This window comes from Neofelis nebulosa, chromosome 5 (assembly GCF_028018385.1).
Source record: "Neofelis nebulosa isolate mNeoNeb1 chromosome 5, mNeoNeb1.pri, whole genome shotgun sequence".
Lineage (NCBI taxonomy): Eukaryota > Metazoa > Chordata > Mammalia > Carnivora > Felidae > Neofelis > Neofelis nebulosa.
This window is the reverse complement of record NC_080786.1, coordinates 12,289,980-12,311,799: the sequence shown is the minus strand read 5'-3', so window position 1 is coordinate 12,311,799 and position 21,820 is coordinate 12,289,980. Positions and strand designations below refer to the sequence as shown.

Here is a 21,820-nt window from a genome sequence, read left to right as displayed (position 1 = left end):
CGCATCGGGCTCTGCAATGACAGCACCAGTCTGCTTGGGATCTTCTCTCTCCCTCCCTCTCTGCCCTTTCCCTGTTCTCTCTTTCTCTCTCAAAATAAACATTAATTTTTTTTTTTTTAAAAAAAAGACTATTTCCACTGTTGCTAGTAAGAATTCCTATTCTAGGAAACTGCCCATCACATGCACGTTCAAAAGAGGGATGTTGGGTGGGTATAAGGTACCTGCCTTCCAAAAAGACCCTTTGCATCGATTCCTCTCCCCACCACCTATGTTTAAGGGTGGCCTGGGTGTCGGTCACAACAGGACAAGCTAGAGTTTAGGAAAGAACAAAGACTATGGTGGATTTGTAGCGGTCTCTTCGTTTGCACCAGATACCACATACACAAACTTTTTGGAGGCAGGAGCGGTCATTCTTCCTATATTACCGAAGCCTCCTGCTGAGCCTTGGGCTTAGTTAACACTCAGTAAATGCTTTGTCCGTTTAGTGAGCACTTGCCGAAGACCTGATGTGTGCTAGGCACTGTTTACAATAGTGCCGGAGAAAGACACGGCCCCTGCCGGCATGGAGTTCTCAGTCCGCTGAGGGTGGGGGAAGTAGAGAAAGGCAGATGTGAAACCAGTAACCAAAGTCCTAGCTATTTAATTCAAATTGTGCTAAGTTGTCGCATAGGAAAAATGTAGAGCGTCATGAGAATATATAAAACAAAACGTTTTCCCACATTTTCCTAGATTTCCTTTAGAGGGTGACATCGAAGCTGAAGTTTGAGGGATGAATGGGAGACATTGAATAGGTGGCCAGAGGCGGGGAAGACTGCGCAGGTGCACCCATCCCTGGAACAAAAAGTCACGATATATTATCCACAAAAGTAACGCGGGTGTCAAACCCTCTAGATGCCTAAGGCGTGGGCCCGCTCCCTGACCGTGTATACCCGCTGAACCCAACTTCTTCTCTCCCTTGTTTTGTCTCCACATCAGAATACGCCAGCAACAACCCTGACCTGCTGTTGGTCATATTCCAAGTGACAGGCGTCAGCCTCCTGCCCCCGCTGGGGATCGCCATAGCGGTCATCATCATCTTCTACTGCTACCGTGTTCACCGGCAGCAGAAGCTGAGCCCATCCTGGGAGACCAGCAAGCCACGAAAGCTCATGGAGTTCAGCGAGCACCTTGCCATCATCCTGGAAGACGACCGCTCTGACATCAGCTCTACCTGCGCCAACAACATCAACCACAACACAGAGCTGCTGCCCATTGAGCTGGACACCCTGGTGGGGAAAGGCCGCTTCGCCGAGGTCTACAGGGCCAAGCTGAAGCAGAACACTTCTGAACAGTTCGAGACCGTGGCGGTCAAGATCTTCCCTTACGAGGAGTACGCCTCCTGGAAGACGGAGAAGGACATTTTCTCAGACATCAACCTGAAGCACGAGAACATACTGCAGTTCCTGACAGCCGAGGAGCGCAAGACGGAGCTGGGGAAGCAGTACTGGCTGATCACGGCCTTCCACGCCAAGGGCAACCTGCAGGAGTACCTGACGCGGCACGTCATCAGCTGGGAGGACCTGCGCACGCTGGGCAGCTCCCTCGCCCGGGGCATTGCCCACCTGCACAGCGACCACACCCTGTGCGGGAGGCCCAAGATGCCCATCGTGCACAGGGACCTCAAGAGCTCCAATATCCTCGTCAAGAACGATCTGACCTGCTGCCTGTGTGACTTTGGGCTTTCCCTGCGTCTGGACCCGACCCTGTCTGTGGATGACCTGGCCAACAGCGGGCAGGTAAGTTAGACCTGGATCCCCTTACTTGTAGGATCCCCGCCCTACCTCTCCATCCATCTCCCGTGTCTTTTGTCTCCAATGGCCCTGTGCTCTGCACACCTCTCAAGGGAATGTAGCCGAGGTCGGGAGTTGGCCCTGGAAATGCCCCACTGTCTTCTGCCAGGGTGTCGTCACTGATGGACAGCATTTCTCCTCCTGTTTCTGCAGACCTCTTCCAATTCAAGACAGACATTCTTCTCCTTGAGTCGGTCTTCATTTTTCTCCTGTTTGCAGAGTACATTTCATTGCTTCTAACGCCATTACTGCTTTGCCTCTATTTTTTCCCCCCTCTTACTCTTCTGCTGAGCACTTCCTACTCGGTACTACTGGTGGCCACATTGTTTTCTTTTTACCATTCTAGAAGGCAACCTCCTTGAAGCCCAAAAGCACATCCATTTGGTCATATCTAGCACAAAGCCTTGAACGGTGAAAGTGACCAATAGATACTTATTGAGTGAGTTGACAGACTGAGTGAATATACAATTCTACAGTTTTTTTGAAGCATCTCATAGATGAAAATAGAAACCTTTTTGGGTAAGGAGGTATTGGAAAGTCACTAGAAATTACCAAGCCATCCTTCACGAATGACGGCGCTCCATGTTTTCACACACTGGAAGCTTGATGTGGATTATAGTAGAGTCTGGAAAGCACCGTTGTTTCCTCTGAGAAAGTGGGGGTATGTGCTTCTGAAGCATTCAGTTACTCTTTGGTCTGGCCTCTTGGGTCCATGGCTGCACAGGCATTGTTGAGGTAAACATATGGAATGCAACATGGACAGATTTATATGGCAGGGTAGTGAGTCATGCAATGACCTATTGAAAAGAAGAATTCCCTCTGATACATACGATTAAGAAACATTCCTTGGGATAGTAATATCAATTCATGTGACCTGCCCTAGATTCTTGAAAAGGTAAGGACTTCATTGTTATTTAGTTAAGCTATAGATACTGCAAAATCAGACATTCAAGTGATTGCTTCCCTAGAAATATCTTTCTCCTTTTTTCCTGTGCATACCACTGTTTTTGCATTATCAGCCATTGTCCAAAGAAAACTGCATAGCATGCTCATCAAAATTATAAAATGATCTAGATTTGGCCTTCTACTATAGAAATACTTTCACGCAGCTTAGTTCAGTAGAGATTTTATGAAGGTACACTACATTCTTGGCACACTAGAACGTACCACGGAGTAAACAAAGAATATTGAGGCCGTCCTTAAGTGACAGAAACTAATGGCAATTATTCTTACTTTCACCATCAATCTTGGTGTTTCAGGAATGAGAAAATAGTTATTTGCAAAAGCAAAAATAAAGTTCTCACATATCACAGATGTCGTCTCCCCAGTTATCTGTGAGGATGTTATTGTATAATACAATGACATATATCATGAAGTGAGAGAAAGCAGCCCTGGGGTTTGACATTTCCTTATTTTGGCGTGCTTTGTTTATATTTTTAAAAGTGTTTTCAGGGAGAGAAAAACTATTTTTAAAAATAATTTCAGAGGCTGTCCCTTTCTGTACCAGTCTCATTATTTAAAAGAGCGGTGTGCTTTTCAAAGATCATCTGCATGTGTAGAGAACAAACATCAGTTATATTTTTAGAATAAAAATGCAGCTGGATTTCACGATGGGCCTCAATGTCTATTTTTGCTTTAGGTGGGAACTGCAAGATACATGGCTCCAGAAGTCCTAGAGTCCAGGATGAATTTGGAGAATGTTGAATCCTTTAAGCAGACGGATGTCTACTCCATGGCTCTGGTCCTCTGGGAAATGACATCTCGCTGTAATGCGGTGGGAGGTATGTATGGACCACCCCCATACTGTGGGGGTAGACGTGTCTTCAAAATGATGTCACGTTGTTCGCTTCAAGCGTGATTCCAGGGGTACGACAGAGTTAACCCCACAGTGAGAGCTAGCTGAGATCGGTTAGTACACAGCCATTCCAGAATGACTGAGAATTGTGCTAAGAAGCCTAGATTTTTCAGCTGAAAACCATGTTTGGAGCAGAAGGCTTTCTATCCCCTTCTCTACAGTATAATTACTTTTCTCTTGACACCTCTCCACGGATATTTAAATATCTGGCAAGAGATGAACACTAGTAATATTTATAAGAATTACTCCTGTTTATCAAATAGATCATGTTGTTAGGAAAAATATCGGATTTTTGTTTGTTTTTATATTTGAAGGTTTTGAAACCCATCACCTATTTGCCTGGGTCCCTGTGTGGGGACGGCACTTCCTGTCTGGCCGACCCCGTTATTTTCTGCTGCTTGCCTGCCTTCCCCCCGTGGCACATCCAAAACTAACTTGGTTTTTCCTTGCACAGTGAAATTTGTTTAACCAAGTTTCAGCCCCTGAGAATAATTTTCTGCTTGAAAGCTTTGACAGTTCCAAAACGAATCCTTCGACCAGTATGAGTTGTATAAGAGACGGTGGTGCTGTTGTCACCGTCAGAATAAATTTACCTAGATTTCGGTATCTTTTCTATCCTTTCAAACCCGTTATTCTATAAACATGAGCTGGAGATTGTGTCTCTGTCTTTCCCTCTGTCAGCGCAGCCGGCTTATTAAGGCCCTGTGTGAACTCTCTGCTTTCATTGTTATCAATGACTGAAGCCCTTTCCTGTTGATATTTGCTGAGTGTGGAAGAATTCGGGCTAATGGGGAAGAACTGAGTTCACCGACTTTTTACGCGGTCTAAAAATGGATACAGCATAAACAAGTTTTCCCAAGGAAGGAACAGGATCTCGTTTGCTCAGCTAGTCTCAGAAAACCTTTCATAGCCTTTAGGATAAGAACGGATGGGTTTTGGGGAACCGGAAAGAGGCCATCCTGGTTCTCATTTTGTTTGATCTTAAGCCCACAGCCCTGCGTCTCTCATCTCCGCTCAGGCTGCAGAAACTCAGGTTATTTCTTGCTCCTCACTTGGATCCAGCTGAAAGCCCTTCACTTGATTTAGTGTGTGAACTCACGTATTAAGCCCTTTACCTTCTTTTGGAAAGCATTGTGGATTTTGGGGGGTTTTTTTTGGTTTAGAGGCTTTTCGTTTTTTGTTTTTTTCGAAGGGGGTGGAATGTATCTTAAAAACAGTAAAGACAGATTCTTCGCTTCATCTTAATGTCAGAGACTTTTCCTTTTTTTAAATATTTTTTAAGTTTTCTTATTTTGAGAGAGAGAGAAAGAGAGAACATGAGAGCACGAGCAGGGGAGGGGCACAGAGAGAGGGAGAGAGAATTTCAAGCGGGATCCGTGATGTCAGCACAGAGCCCGATGCGGGGCTTGAACTCACAAACCATGAGATCATGATGACCTGAGCCAAAGTCGGATGCTCAACTGACTGAGCCACCCAGGTGCTTCTCAGAGACTTTGCTTCTGTATTTCAGGAGTCCCATGGAAAGAACATAGAGTCGGCAGATAGACACATTCCCTCCCAGCTGTTGTAGAGACACAGGTAGAAGGACAGGTCTTGCCCTCAGGAAGCTTGACTGATGAGACAGACTTTTTTTTTTTTTTTCTTCTTTACTTTCAAAAAAATTTACAAATTCATCAGTTTCTTGCCTTAGAAATGAAATCAATTACAATTCCCCCCAGTTGATGTTAGGCTTTAATTTTGAAGGTCTAAGAAAGAGGGTGGGATGTAGAAAAAGCTTTCCTTAAGCTTAAACCTTCTTTTCTCTCACTTGAAATGCAATGTGTGTAATTACTATCTTTTATTGACCATCTGATTTCAAAAAAGGAAATGTGGAATCTGAAGCTTAACTTGGTATGGCAAATTAGAGATTGAGACTGTATTTTGCCACATAGGTCAACTAATGTTCCATTCCATCCAGTTTTATTCTGAGTAGCAGGCATCTAACTGCATGCGGGAGGATGCTAACCATTAGGGGACAGTCTTGTAGGGAATGTGAAACCCCAGCTGTCCTGCCGTTAAGGGACGCCATTCTGTTCTTACGGTTGAGCCCAGACTCTTCGCGTGAATGCTAAGCCTGGCCCTCGCTCGCCTTTCTAGCCTCATCTCCCCATAGCACTGTCATTCCACACGGCACGTCTTCTATGAATGCCTTTTAGGTCTCAACCCTAGGCTTTGTCTCGTGCTATTGACTGGGGCCACGCAAGTGCAGGTCAGTTGTGACCGGTGCTGCACGAAGGTGAGGCAAGGACACGAGGCCCCAAAAGCCCACGTCAGCTGAGGGGAGCGAGACAGTAGGGTCGGGCAGGGAGGGCTCTGGAAGGATGCGTAAGACTTAGGACTGTCCTCTTGAGTTGCTTCTTTATCAGCCTCTCTCTGCGAGGCGGCTCGAGGGGAACAGAGAAAGAGCACTACCACCGCACTGGACCAGTCAAGTCTTTCTTATCAGATGACAGAATGGCAACAGTTGCTCATAGCACTCTTCCGAAGCCAACTGGTACAGCCCCCTTCACACGGAGGAGCTCGAGAGGTGGGCTGCAATCGTGGAAGAGGGTGGTCCGAGTGGAAAGGCATCCTGCTGGAAGCAGCTGTGATCATGAAGAAAGCCACGAAGCAGTAGTAGCCACCGTTCCCTGGGCACTTGCTTCGTGGGTCAGCTCGTCCAGCCTACCGAGCACTCTCGGGCGCTGGTATTCAATGCTGCATTTTACAGATGGGAAAACTGAGGCTTCGGGAAGTGGGAAAGCCGCGTGGCCACGACACTGCTGGCCTGACCAGTGGAGGACATCGTAAAGAAAGGACATCACGGATTGGGCAGCCAGTGCTAACTTGTGCATCCTGGCCTCTAATTCAGTGTCTTTCTGGACGTAGCCAGCAAGACTGTCACACTTGAGGAACGTTCAGTGATGGCCTCACTCGTGAAAGTCTCCAGGGATGGACTTTCCTGCCTCCTCGGGGTGCACCTCTATTAACAGATTCCTAAAGCTCTTAATTTCTGAGCATGTCACAGACTCAGTGCCTTAAAGTCTGAGATAACTTCTTTATCCTTATTTCTCTGAAGATCTGTTTATTCGTTCATTCCTTCTCTTGACAAATATTTATTGAGTACCAGTTGCAGGGCAGGCATTATTCAAATGCTAAGGAGACACAGCAGTGGGGGGGCAAAAAAAAACAAACAGAAAAAAATGCCCTCTCTGTCCTCCAGAGACAAGGAGTCTGTGAAGAACTAATATTGTAGAAAGAGGGGTAACGAGCAAACAGATATGTGATTACAGCACTGGGGTGGGAGTAGGCAGATACGAATTTAGAAAGCAAAATAAAGAGTCAGGGACAGACCATGTCAGAGCGCATCATCTCGGACACTCGGATCACCTGAAAGAACACGGAAGTCAGGAAAACAGGTCTTTCAGAGTTGTTTGAAGAAGGAGCCAGATCGCAGGAGGTGATTGGTCTGTGACTGTCTTAGAAAGGAGGAAAGTCGTGAAATCGTCCTTCAGCAAGGACAGACCCGGAGACGAGCCCTGCTTTACAAAGAAATCTCTGTCCGGCTTTTGGTTTATTTGGTGTTCATGCAAGCGTTTGCGGTGCGTGGGAGGCGGAGGACGGCGGGGAGCCTTTCGGAGCCCCCCTCTGGCGAGCACAGCAGACACAATATTCACATCACCCCCAGCCAAAACGGAGCCACCAGAAAACTGACTTCCAAATAAATCCCTGGCCACTGAGGTCTTTGAATAGAAACTGACACACGGCAGCCCGCGGAGCGGGCGTTTAACGAGGGGAGAGACGTAGCTCTTAAGCATCCTGTCTGCCCGCCACAGGCCTGGAAGACAGAAAGTCACATGAGTCAAAAAGAAAGGCAAAAGAGAAAAACAACAACAACGACGAAGAGGGGTGGGGGAGGAGGGCTGAAGAGAGGATAAGAGGCTCTCGAAGTTTTCCTGGGTTTCAGGGGAGCATCATTTAGAAGCAGATACAAAACTCAGGGGTGCTGCCTCGAGGACCACTGTCAGCCTGCTCTGTGAAGTTGGAACTGCATCAGAACAACAGCTGTGTTCCAGATGCCGACTTCCGGAGGAAGAGCATCGTGTCCCAGAGACTTGCCCTCTGCGTGTGCAAAATCCGGGGGGCGGGGGGGGGGGGGTGGGTGGAGAGGCAAGGGTGGTTTCTCTTAAGAGCCTCCTGAGAGACATGAAAGGAGGCTGCCAGGATCTGGGAGGGATGGCTTCCATCAGTGGAAAGACTCTGGGGAAAGCCTGGGAGGGGGGAGCCGGAAAGGAGAGCAAGCCATACGCGGTAAAGAAGTTCCGCAGACAAGATGTTGTTTGAGGCAGCCGGGGAGATCCCGAGGTGTCGTGTAGGGCCCTGGTGCGCCTGGCCTGGGAAGCAGCCTGAGGGTGGGACAGAGACTGGGTCCGAGTGAATAGTTCTGTCATGGGGACGTCTGCCTGGGGTTGGTTGCCTGAGAGCCTGGAACAAGAATTGAGCCTGAGTGGTTTATTTGGGAAGAGATCCCAGGAAATGCCAGTAAGTGAAGGCAGAAGCAAGTCAGGAAAGGGGAGGAAGCCGGGAAAGGGCGGGTCATCAAGCAGGCCATCGCTGCGGGCAGCTGGAACAGAGTCCTGCCGGGGACTCCGGGAGCAGACACACACACGCGCCCCAGGAGCACACCATCCGACCCACGGGCAAGCCGGCTGTTTTCCTCCCAAACCCCATCCATCGTGGGTTCAAGGTCGCTCCCAGGGCGAGTCGGAAGGGCGAACACAACCTGCCCAGCAGGTTCCACCTGTGTTGGGCCAGCGGGCGTGGACAGCCGCGTGGCCGGCGGCCTTCTGGCAGTATATGGAGTAACGGTACGGGGAGCCTGCTCCCCCCTTGACTGGCGTGATGACAGTTCCTTGCAGAAGGGAGGCCTGAGCCGTGGCATCATTTGATCAGATGCACAGACGGCACCTCCAGAAAATCACGCATTAACGCCGCGGCCAACACCGCCCTGATCTGGTGCTCGCGGCACAGGTTGTGACGGGCTCCTCTTCCCCCACCTCTACCACCACCAGCCCACCTGTTTCGCCAAAACCCAGAATGGACCAGCGTTTGGGTTTCATGCTGGTCAATAAAAGCAGTTAGGGAGAAGGCTGCTCGTTGCCATCAGTGAGGGGTTTTCTCGTTGGCTCTTTTGTTCTTTTGTGTAACTCGTTTAGAAATTACACACCATAACCGTCCGACAGATTTCCATAAGGTTCCCCTTCTCGGAGCCATGCGGTGCGGAGGGGCCGGCCAAGGCAGGGAGGGACACGTTTGTCACATTTGTGTTCCCACCTGGGGCTGCCTCAGCTGGGCTTGTTCTGGCCAGCGGGGGGAGAAAGAACTCACCGAAACACTTAGTAGAGAGGAGAAAGCATGCAGGCTTCCTAAAAAGGCAAAGCCAGTTCATCAGAGGAACAGTAATAGAGCCCGCGATTCTGAGCGTTCTTCCCGGAATCCAGCGTGCTCTCTGGCCTCGGTTTTCGCAACTGGAAGATGAACTGTTGGATCCCATCTCTCAAGACTCTTCTTCAGCATTCTCTGTCTGACTCATTTGAAATGTTGAAAGTATGTTTAATAACTTGCATTGAGTTCCTCTGTCAAGACGCAACTCCTATTCCTTGCAAAACACGTACAACAGTCCTGCTGAGAGCATGGGCTGCAGAGGGTGCTGGCCCTTGGATGGGTTGTTCCAGATTTGCGACATGATGAGGACAGAGCGGGGGTGCAGTGACTCTGATAGCGGTCTGGGGTTGCCCAGGACCCCCAAATGGCATTCCTTTTTCCTGTAATTTTCTACAGTGTTTTACCCAAGCTTCAGTCCTCAGTGAATTGGGGGGAGGGGGGCAAAACATCTATCTAGTCTTTTATCAAAAAGAGATAGATTGAGAAGCACTCATCGTAAACAGTAAGGGGCAAATTTAAATCACTTTTTTGGGAAGTTTGTTTTTGAGAGAGAGAGCATTTGTGTGAGCAGGGAGGGGCAGAGACGGAGGGAAAGAGAGAATCCCAAGCAGGTTCTGTGCTGTCAGCATGGAGCCAGACTCGGGGCCTGAACTCACCCACCGTGAGGTCATGACCTGAGCCGAGATCGAGAGTCACATGCTTAACCGACAGAGCCACCCAGATGCCCTTAATCACTTTTAATCCCAGCATTGCACCTAAGCCACTTTTGTGAGACTAAGGATGAGGAGTGGGACAAAGATTTGCTTTTGCCCAAATCCGTCTACTTAGTAATTTTGGAGTTTTAAACACATGCATTTTCTAAAATAAAAGCATTTTAAGCACCAACACGGAAAACAGATAAGGACAAAAGATAAACAGACGGGGATAAAAGGCATGTAACCTGGACCGAGCGATTTTGCCAGAGTGGATGAAGCAGCTCAGCCCCTAGTTGCCTGAAACCATGGGAGAAAGTTGGAGCTGAAAACCAACCTCTGGTTTGGCCAGTCACCACGTCTGCTCGAGTCCCCGGACCGTCTGGGTTTCAGTGCTTGAGGTTTCATCCCAGGAAGGACCATCGGTGCCCAACTGGCTGACAGAGGCTTCCTGCCCTCAACCACCTGCCCCAGGGCTTAGGCCTCCACCTCGGTCTTTGTGGCCGCCTCCTCCTGCTGAAGCAAAGAAAATATGCACGGTATCCTGAGGGCCTCTGAGCAGACCCGAGGAGCAGTTAGCACCTGGCTTCCAGGAAGAAAGAAACAGCCTCTCTTACAATGTCTGTCCGCCGTCATCCTCCACAACCTGAGTAGAGACCTGAGAAGGCATTGCCTTCACAGCCACAGAAGGGAAAAAAAGGAAAAGAATGTTGGCAGACAGTGGTCTCCACGATCAGAGATTCAAGCCGGTGACTGAGAAGCAGAGGGACACGTGCTGCCAAGCACAGGTCATCTTTACATGTTATAGGGCATGATTTAAAAAACGGGTGGGAGTGTGTACATTTAAACTGAGGGCGAAAAGCAAAGAAAGAGGAATTGCAAAAATCCTCAAGACAAAAAGCCCGCTTAGCTGTTTTGAAAAATGTATGTTATGTAAATATGACAGTCACCGGGAGTTGAAGAAAAGTCAGCTGAAAATATGCATACACTTTAGTTTTATTTTTTTTTTAACATGCATATACTTTAAGTCTCCATCCTGTTTCCTCACTGGAAAGACTACCTCGTTATTAAGGGATGGGGGTGTGCCAGTGTGGGTCACAGCATGGTCACCCAGACTTGTCTACTTTTTTTTTTAGTGTTTATCTTTGAGAGAGAACGTGCAAGTGGGGGAGGGGCAGAGAGAGAGGGGGACAGAGGACACGAAGCCGGCTCTGCGCTGACAGCAGCGAGCCTAGTGCGGGGCTCGAGCTCACAAACTGTGAGATCATGACCAGAGCTAAGTCAGACGCTTAACTAAGCCACCCAGGTGCCCCAGACTTGTCTTATTTATTTATTTATTTATGTATGTATGTATGTATGTATGTATGTATCTAAAATGTTTTTATTTATTTTTGAGACAGAGAGAGACAGAGCATGAGCAGGGGAGGGGCAGAGAGAGAGGGAGACACAGAATCTGAAGCAGGCTCCAGGCTCCGAGCTGCCAGCCCAGAGCCCGACGTGGGGCTCGAACTCACGGACCGTGAGACCGTGACCTGAGCCGAAGTCGGACGCTCAACCGACTGAGCCACCCAGGCGCCCCCAGACTTGTCTAATTTAAACTTAAAAGGAGATTCATAGATTCACACTCTCCCAGTTCAGCTCAGAGAATCCATTCCTTTGCCAGCCACCTTCAGACTGCCCTTGACCTCACCTGCCTACGTTATCTCCCACAAGTCGCAGACTCCTACCCCTCAGGGATACCAGGGAGTCTGACAAATCTCACAGCTTCCCAAGGCTTTAGGAAAAGTAGGAAGTAATCCAGTTAAAATTGTCTTCACTCTGGGAAAGGACTGTTGCCTTTGTCTTCTTTTCCAAAGGGGCATTCAGTACTTTTTCTTTAAGCAGAAAATAAGCCCGTGCCCAATGCCCTCTGCCATTGTCAGCTCTCCCCCATTCCCCATGGAAACCTGCGTTAGTCCCCACAGAACTTACAAAATTAGACAGTGTGGTTTGTGGAACTTTGAAGATTAGAACTGGAAATGAAATAAATTGGCCCTGGGTTATGACGACCTCAACTCTGGAGATTTTTTTTTCTTTGTTCTCTAGGAATCTTAGCCATGAGCTCAACACCTGGGATTGATTCTGATCCCGCCATTTTCCCTCCCTGACTGCAGTCATCCCCCGCCCCTTTGTGAGCACTGTGCTGTGGGAATTGTTGATGGGTTAGTACATTCACTTTCTCAGGAAGAAGCCCTGTCAAGGCTTCCTCAGGGTGACTTTGCAACCAGGGTCCGGTGGTGCAGTTTAGCTGAGAGATCGACCTGAAGAGAAAACACTTCTTTGCTGTCTTAGGCTGGCTTTCCTAGAACTAATCTAAAACAAAGAGTGTTGTGCAGTGGTTTACTGCGGATGAGGTCTCAGGAGAAGGGAGTAAGGGAAGGGGAGAACCTCAGTAAGCCTGTAGTTTCAGGAGAGGTCTAGCCTCAGCCTCATCTCATGGGGAACTCTAGAGTATGAATTGTACCATGGTTATCTCCCTGCAGAGGCAAGAGGGTTAGACTATTAATACTCCCACGTTAATTTATCATTGGCTGCCGGCTGTCTCTCAGGGTGAGGCTTTCTGGAAATCTCTAGGCCAGGCAGCTCTCATCAGCGAAGGGCAATCCTCCAGAGGAGGGTGAAGTTGTGGCCTCTTAGGACTCAACACCTGTGGTAGCTGGGGGCTGGTGCTCTTGGCTTGGTTAAGGTATAGAGCCAGGGAGCCAACAATGCTAGCTATGGCAGCCAAAACAGTTGGAAATGGAGAGTGTGTGGACTGATACATTATCTAAGGAATACTTTATATCCTATACAAATCCTATCCCATTATATTGTATTAGAATATGCATACCTCAAGACATGGAAGTAAGAGGGCATCATATTATTTGACTAGGTTGGATTACAAGATAATCCGGAGGGCGACAGGGAGGTCATCCACTTCAGCCCCTTCCTTTTAGAGAAGACAACATTTAGATCAGAGTAAACTGTACTGAGAGCCAGCTCTGATTACCAGTCCTCGGCTTCTAGAATTCGACCCAACTCATATCTGTCGCATGCCTGCTATGTATGTGGCACAGTTTTTAGCACTGAGCAGAGAATCAGAGGACACTAGACTCAGCCTCTGCCTTGGGCCTTAGGAATGTACAGTCTGTAGAAGAAGATGAGGGAATGGAAGAGAGAAGTATTATGCAGGTCAAAATTCAGATCTCACCTCGAGAGCAGGAAGGGTTAAGTGCTGTGGCACTGGAGGGGCAAAAGTGGACACACCAAAGGATGGTCTGTGCTCACCTCAATGTGATGGGAAGCCTTCGTCACAAATTTCCTGAAAAAAGATCTTCTATTTGGGGGCTAGAGGGGGTGCCACAGAAGGTGAATCTGCAATTTGGGTTCTGGGAAAGGGGAGAAAACAAACAAATAAGAACAGGCAATCCATTTTCGAAATGTCATTGGCCTCAAAAGCTTCTTCAGTTCTTAGCCTGGAAGGGCAACTTATTGAAAGGTTTACTCATTAAACAAGATTATTTTGCTAAAAGCCCAAGGTCCTGGTTTCTGTAGGGAAAATGTTGGATCCAGCCCATCCTCCATTTCCAGCACAGACATGTTTTACTTATTTTTATTTTTTGACATTTATTCATTTTTTTGAGAGAGAGTACGAGTGGGGGAGGGGCAGAGAGAGGGGGAGACACCGAACCAAAAGCAGGCTCCTCCAGGCTCCGAGCTGTCAGCACAGAGCCCGACGCAGGGCTCGAACTCACAGGCCACGAGATCATGACCTGAGCTGAAGTCAGATGCGTAACCCACTGAGCCACCCAGGTGCCCCCAGATATGTTTTAGTACAGGAGTGTTTTCAGTCTTTTAGGCTGTCCTGTGCCATACTGACATGTAGGGGATCCCCACCCACTTACTGCGTTGTTTTAGTATTCAGTTAGAGTTTAGGCATTGCCACTTTGGACGGGATCTAAGATTCATCCATCCATCCATCCCTCAACAAAGTATTAATTGAGAGCCTCTTGTAGAGGAGGCCCTACCAGGGGTGCTGGGAATACAAGGATGACCAAAGGGAGTCTGAACCTACTCTCAGATGCACACAATCTTGTTAGATGAGACCAATAAATTTGACTATAGCAAAATATGATACATGCTAACATAGAGCTCTGCCCAGGACATCTAGCCAGGAATGTCTTGAAGGATATTCAAGGAAGTTTCTATAAAGAGATTCACTTTAGTTGAAATCTGAAGCCCTAGGGAAGGAGTACAGCATCCTCTCTGATCGTCTTTGTCACATGTACCACTAAAGGAAAATTACCTTTTTAAATTTTATTTGTTGATGTGTTGTCAATCTCTCTCCTCTGCGATCCCACTAAACAGCATTGCTCAATGTTTTTGTCATCATTGCTGGCCTTAGGAGTCTTTATAGACATTTTTTTTTCTTTTCTTCTCTTGTGTGTGTGTGTGTGTGTGTGTGTGCGCGCGTGTGCGTGTTTTAATTTTAAGTAGGCTCCACACTTAAAGTGGGGTTTGAACTATGACCCTCATATCAAGAGTCGCATGCTTTACTGACTGGGCCAGCCAGGCGCCCCAACAGTTTTTTTTTTTCTTAATCCTTACTCTGCATCAGTGATTTTCCTTCCTGGAAGAACATACATAATCTAAAATTCACTGTCTGAATCATTTTTAAGTGTAGAATTCACTAGCGTTAAGTACATTCACAGTGATGTTTAACCATCCCCATTACCTATTTCCAGAACTTTCTCATCTTCCCCAACCGAAACTCTGTACCCCTTAAACAATAACCCTCCATCTCTCTCCCACACACACGCACCCTCGCAGTCCCCAGCAACCACCTGCCTACCTTCTGTCTCTATGAATTAGTCCATTTTAGGTGCCTCATGTAAATGGAATCAGATGATATTTCTCCTTTCGTGATTGCCTTCTTTCACTTAACATAACATGCTTGAGGTTCATCCACTTTGTAACTTGTGTGAGAATTTCATTCATTTTTAGGCTGGGTATCCCCATGAAGTTTGCCACCACCTATTAAACCTGTGTGGGTCCCAGGGACCTTTGTAGGGCTACAAACTGTGGTGATGTGTAAGACTTCTCCACCTCCCAAGAACCAGTGTTGCCCTCTTGGGGCAACATCATCCCCCTGAGAATGCCCGCATGAAAATGTACGCTGGGTGACCTTGTTGGTCCCGTTCTTCACCGTCCGCAGCCATTAGCACAGTCCCTGGCACGTAGCAAGAGCTCGACAATCATCCATCATTTCTCTGGCTCTTTCCACAACTACTCCTTCTTTCTTATTTTGATCCACTCTTCTTTAAGCATTGCTCTCAGAGGAATCACAGATACATTTCGATGCTCAGTGGCTCAGGGTACGCGGCCAGGCTGCTCACCTTGTTCTTGTCCCCAAGCTGCCCACGCCCTTCTCAGCGGCCTTGCTCACCTGCTCTCTTTAACAGAGGTGAAAGAGTACGAGCCTCCATTTGGTTCCAAGGTGCGGGAGCACCCCTGTGTTGAGAGCATGAAGGACAATGTGCTGAGAGACCGAGGACGACCAGAAATTCCCAGCTCCTGGCTCAACCACCAGGTAAGGCGTTGCTGTTCCGAAGGGAGAAGCAGATTTGTCTGAAGTAGCCTCTAGTAGAGGAGAGAATTTTAGGATATTGGGCTTCAGTCGGAGGCCGGGTCGCTTGGTGCTCCACGATCCTGTTAGGTTTTGTTTCTAGAGAAAATGTCACTGAGGTGGACTCACACGGCAGACACACCATTCAAAGAGGGCGCTCCAGTAATCCTTTGCAGGCTGTCGTCCCGTTACGCAAGCCCGCTTGGGTCTGGCGTTAAAATATTTTGTTGGCAGCCTCTGCCCCTCACCCCCCAAGCCTTTACGTAGCGTGTTTATGTTTTGTTCCCTTCTGGGTTCCAAATACCGTCTCCTGGGAATCCTCCGCTCTGAGAGTGAGAAGTAAACAGAGTCTGTCCCCCAGTGGGACTGGGGGGCGGGTGCCGTGTGCTCATGGCCGTGTGCAGGCCACGCACACTGGGTCTGGAAGGACACCAGCTCTGCCATAAAAGAAAGCCGGGAGAAGTAGGAAGGTCCAAGTGAACAAATAGGAAATCTGTCTGTGGGGAGCATCCTCAGGGCTGTTGCTGTTTCTTTTCTTTTTCCAAGAGATGGTAGGCAAGGGCATCTGTGGAAGGGCAGCGGTTCTGGACTTTCGGGGTGAACTCTCCAAATTCTTTGTTTGGGGGCATTTTGACGAGAGCGGTGATCAGAGAAGAAGAAGAAGAAGAAAGTGAGTGATAGGTTGCCAGGGCAAGAGAGCTGTGCGACATACTCGGGAGAGAGGGTGAAGGAAGGACGAGAGGGAGCCGTGTGCTCCTGTCTCACGGACAGAGCTGATCTTTCTCCTGGGTAGACCCTCTGATGGCCTCCTTTGGAAGAATTCCCTTATCCAGTGAAGGCTGGGCTAAGTCATAGGTTTTCCGAAGGGCAAGGCAGATTGAGATAAGCAACAGAAACAACAGATCACGCACAATCAGGAAGACAGATGGAGCCGGAAGCCTGTTCGGTGCCAATCCTGGCCCGGAGCCACTTCAGCAGACAGTCCCTAATAAAGTCGGGGTAGAGCTTGAACCAGGCCATGGTAGCCCAGGGCTTCCCCGGGGTTTCGGGCAAACCCTCTTTGGCTGAAAACGCAAGGCTGTTTTGTGTTCCTTCCGAAGTCAGCAGGCACTGGGGTTATTTCTTTCAAACCCCGTTGCCTCCTCTGCTGTATGGTTCTTGTAATGAAGCCATTATTCATGATGATAAAATTCTGGAAAGAATTTGCATAATACATTTTTTCTCTTAATGAGATTTGTTGCCCTATTGATTTCACGTTAATGCTTAATATTTAATTTACTGCCTGTAATTACAGGGCCAGAATAAAATAAATGTTACTTGTGTACCAACAGTACCACTCCACTCTTAACAGGCCATCAATCAATACCGTCAATTAGGTGAATTTTACAATTAATTCAACATCATGAATTCACTCACAGGGCAGGAAGGGAGGGAGAGGCTCCTAGGTGTGTTGGGAAAGTTACCTGTGGTGGATGTTCAACAGCAACGTGCCGGTTCTCGGGGCAGGTGCTGGGGTATATCCGTCCCTCCTGGGCCACTTGTGTCAAAGATCACCAGTGACCATGGGATGCCTCTAACTGCCGGACACACGCTCTACGTCTGCCTCTCTGTTTAACCCCTGCCTACTTGGTTGCCAAAAAGGACTTGAAATGATGAACGTGTTTGCACTGCAAAATAAAAATTACACCCCTGAGAGAAGGCCCTTGCCACTGTACTGGGCAGCATTTCCTGAATGCCACCCCCTCGTTTTTTTTTAATTTTTTTTTTTTTTTTTAAGTTTTTGATACAGACAGAGTGCGAGTGGGGGAGGGACAGAGAGAGAGGGAGACATCGAATCTGAAGCGGGCTCCGAGCTGTCCGCACAGAGCCCGACGCGGGGCTTGAACTCACGGACCGTGAGATCATGATCCGAGCCCAAGTCGGACGCTTAGCCAGCTGAGCCACCCAGGCGCCCCTGAATGGCCCTTTTGAACGGCGTCTTTATGGGGCTGGACGAAACCTTCTGACAGAGCCTGGAGCCTAGCACGGCTGACTTACAAAGACAGCTGCTTCCTAGGGTGCAGCCTGATGTCGCTGGGAGGAGCGGGGCACGAGGGGTCATCCTTGGCAGCTGCCGGAAGCTGTCCAGAGAACGTGGGACTTCACAGGAGGAAACCAGCCCAAGGTTTGGACTTCACTCTGACTGGGGTATTTAACCCTGTTTAAATAGAAAGGTGTCTGTGATTCCAACTATAAGATGCTCTCAAAAGGCAAAACCATAGACACAGGAAGATCAGTGGTCTCCAGGGGCTCAGGGAAAGAAGAAGGAGGGGTGGTGGGGTACAGAGGACTTTTAGGGCAGGGAACTTACTCGCTGGGCTATAACCGTGTGCCTCCATGCTGTTGTACATCCGGCAGAACCCCTAGCGCGTCCCCCGGTATAAACCACGGATTTCGGTTGGTAGCGATGTGTCCGTGTTGGTTCCTTGACTGGAATAAATGGACCACACGATGCAAGATGTCCGTAGTGTGGGACCCTATGCGTGTCAGGGGAGGAGGTGTTCGGAAACCCTCTGTGCTTTCCGCTTAGTTTTGCTATGAACCTAAGACCACCCTAAACAATAAGGCCAAAAACTGCTCTAAAGAAATAGGAAGGCGTGACAGGGTATCAGGGGCCACTTCATGGGAATTTTCCGGTACCCGGGGTGCTACTGCACCTCAGAGGCCTCCTGGAGAGTCCTTGTCGCGATCAGACGTGCCGGCTCTCCATCTCACGACCTGTCGTGATCCCATGGCGCAGGAGCGGATGGGTAGAGCAGGCTTCCAGGACAGCGCACGCCCCTTTGTTCCACAGGCGAGTGGCCGGCCCCGCCTCGTGGGTGCTCAGTCGGGACGTGGGGCTGGCACAACCAGCCAGCACCGCAGGGGCGAGGTCAGCAGGAGCCCCCCAGGCCAGCAGCTCCGCGTGACTGTGACTTCCGTGACTTCTCTCCCACCGCAGGGCATCCAGATGGTGTGCGAGACTCTGACCGAGTGCTGGGACCATGACCCGGAGGCCCGGCTCACGGCCCAGTGCGTGGCCGAGCGCTTCAGTGAACTGCAGCACCTGGACAGGCTCTCGGGGAGGAGCTGCTCCGAGGAGAAGATTCCCGAAGATGGCTCGTTGAACACTACCAAATAGCTCTCTCGGGGCAGGCTGCGCTGATCTAAAGAGGCTGCCCCTGTCACCAAAGAACAGAGGCGGCGGGAAGCTGCCCCTGACCCTGAACCAATGCTTCCTGGAGGCCCCGGGGGCCACTCCCCTCCCCGTGAGCTGTGGGCGTGAGCAGAAACACCAGCAGCAGGGAGTGGGTATCATGAAGCATTCTACGCCTTTGACATTGTCATAGGATAAGCTGTGTTAGCACTTCCTCAGGAAATGAGATTGATTTTTACAATAGCCAATAACGTGCACTTTATTAATGCCTGTATATAAATATGGAATAGCTATGTTTTATATATATCTATATATGTCTATATCTATATATATATACAGCCATACTCTGGAAAGAGACAAGGAAAAAAGATCAAACATCCCAGGAAATTGGTTTGTTTGGAGCGCTCCGGAACCAGGCACAGAAGGAAGGGATCCGTGACAGCATTAGCATTTGACAATCACACGTGCGCTGGTTCTCTGACTACACAAGGTGGGGGCTCTGCATCAGGAGAGGGGCTCCGAGCCAGCCGTGGCCACGCTGCACTTGCTTTTGCAAACTAATAACTCCGTGCACGTGGAATTAGCTCCTTTTCTGGCCATGGAGCTAATTAGAGTCACGCCGTTTGGGGACCAGATCCTGGGAGACTGGGTCTCCTGGACTTCTCACTTGAGCTTCAAGCCCACGATCGGTTTGTGAGTCACCTTCCTCGACCAGCTCAGAAACCCTGTCCCATCTCCAAGAGCTTTTAGCTTCCCAGGCTTCACGGGCATAAAAATCAGAACAGATTTCCCCACTTAGGAAGTGGCCGCATATTCTAATGACAGATCGTTCTTTCTGTTTGTTAATCCCCCTGCCATATCTACGTTATTCTTCTCTCCTGCCACCCAGATTCCCTTTCCTTAAAGGGAATACGTCTCCTGTCGAGGGTTCGTTGTGTTCATTTTCTCATCAGGCTCGGTTTGAGTCTCTAGCTTTCCGTGCAAACGCCAAGAGTTTCCATCTCTCTGGGCTCCTGGATGCTCCAGTACACGTTGGCCTAGTCAGAAGGATTCGAGCTGCACGACACCGCCATGGTCAGAGCTGTTTCCTCAGGCACTCTGAACATGTGTTTTGCTTGGCCAGCACAGCGTCGAACAAAATTGAGCCACTTTTTAAATATTTGGAGATTTTGCAAAACAGAAAATCTGGATCCTCCCAAGTGAAGACAGATAGCAGATGGTTTCCAGTTCTCCCCAGTCCACATTATTCACAAGACAAAGGTGTGGACACACTTTTTTAAAGCTGCTTCACTTCTCGCTGTAAACGTTGGCATTTTCCACTGCCCACCCCATCCCAGGCTAGGAATTAAACCTGCCCGTAACCAAGGCCCCTTGTAAGAAATGTGCGTTACGTCAGCCATTCTCTGGCTAGATCATATGAGTTTGATTGCCTCTCTCTTCCTGGTCTGGTGTTAAGATTTGAAGTTGGTGGGTTTTTCTGGACTGAAGGGGACCCCCTCAAGTGGTCCCAGTTAAGCCAAATCTATTTTGCCTATATGTTAAGAGCTTTCCCCTGCGCATTACGGAGGGCAGCTCTTACCTAGAAGCTTTTGCCAGGGTTATCAGTCTCTCCACCATACCAGCCTTCCCCGCCCTTTGCAGGATTTGCTAGCAAGGACTTGAATGTGGGACACAGTCCCTTTTGCATTTAGGAAGTCTGTGTCCGAATGGGCAAGAACAAAGAATGAGCTTTAATACTCCATAGGAATTTGTTAATCCACAAATGTTAATGCTGCAAATAATCTCTTTTTTAATGTTGTTGAAGCTACCTATTTTCAGCCAAATAGGAATATTAGGACTGGCAGTGAGCAAATCAGTTCCATTTGGATTTTGGAAGGTCTCCTCTCATTGAAGTTTTAGCAGATAGGCTGAGATTTGGGATTAGATGAACCTTGTAGGCACCTTTCTCAGTGGGGGTGGGCTGAGAGAGTTCGGGACAGTCTGTCTGCAGCACCTTGGAAGTGCCCGGAAATTCCTTTGCACCTTAGGGCTTAGATGCTGTCCCAATAGCTGTTGCTCATTGACCTCTAGTGGTGAATTTCTAGAATACTGGTCCATTAATGGGATTTTCCAAGATTCAAAAGAGCTTTATCACTTCTGGGTGGTCATCAGCATAAACTGGAATGTAGTGTCAGATGATACTGTGGCTTTTTTTTTTTTTTTCCTTGTCAAGAAAAAGACCAAGGAATAACATTCTGTAGTTCCTAAAAATACTGATTTTTTTTTTTTTTACTACTATACATAAAGGGAAAGTTTTATTCTTTTATGGAACACTTCAGTACTCATGTATTAAAATAGGAATGTGAATGCTATATACTCTTTATATCAAATGTCTCAAGCACTTATTTTCATTCTATGCATCGTTTGTCTTTTATATAAATAAAATGTTTATTAGATGGAATAAAGCAAAAATACTCAGGTCAGCTTCCTACCTTTTGCTCCTGTTCATCGTGATTAAGCCACTTAACCACACTCGGTTATTGTGGGAAAAGTCACAAATTTTCCAATTGTTGTCTTCTTCAAGTGGCAGTCTCAAGTCCTTTTTTTAAAAAAGCAATCACAAAAGTTCCATCACAACAGATGCACCAAATGTCATTGGTGGCCGGGACATGAAGTCTCTACGTCTCCTGGCTGTCATCTTGCCTGTCCCAGAAACTGGCTCCATTCACATGACTTTGTCTTCTAGGCTCCTTCCCTTGCATAGCAGGCCCTTGACTATCTTTTTGACTATTGTCACTTATGCTTCCTCCCTCTTCCTTTCTACTCATCCACAGCATCTTACTTAGGGCTTTTAGTCAGTTTATCTTCATCACCAGATGACTATGCCTTAGGCAGTTGGCTCCAGGTCCTTGCTGGAAGGATTTCTGGTAACAATGTCTGTGATTTGCTGCCCAACCTTTGGCCTTCCAGTTTTGGAATCTCAGAGATTCAATGGCTTCTTCTAAGTTATTAACTGAGTTCTAGTTACAGTTCTAAATATTAGGCTTCCTTTATTTTTTTAGTGTTTATTTTTAAGAGAGAGAGAGCATGAGCAGGGGAGGGGCAGAGAGAGAGGGAGACACAGAACCAAAAGCAGGCTCCAGGCTCTGAGCTGTCAGCACAAGGCCTAATGTGGGGCTCGAA

At 48.2% G+C, this 21,820-nt stretch overlaps 1 protein-coding gene across 2 annotated transcripts in view; it reads left to right on the top strand.

The window, feature by feature from the left end:
- The window catches only part of TGFBR2 (transforming growth factor beta receptor 2), a 91,625-nt gene extending 70,505 nt beyond the window's left edge, over positions 1-21,120 (top strand). For both annotated transcript variants that reach the window (XM_058729646.1, XM_058729647.1), the window contains 4 exons: positions 976-1,775; positions 3,469-3,610; positions 15,320-15,447; positions 18,464-21,120. In XM_058729646.1, coding sequence (XP_058585629.1) covers positions 976-1,775; positions 3,469-3,610; positions 15,320-15,447; positions 18,464-18,643 — 1,250 coding nt within the window. In that variant the 3' untranslated portion in view covers positions 18,644-21,120. The remainder of the gene's footprint in view (positions 1-975; positions 1,776-3,468; positions 3,611-15,319; positions 15,448-18,463) is intronic.
- The last annotated feature ends 700 nt before the right edge of the window (positions 21,121-21,820 follow it).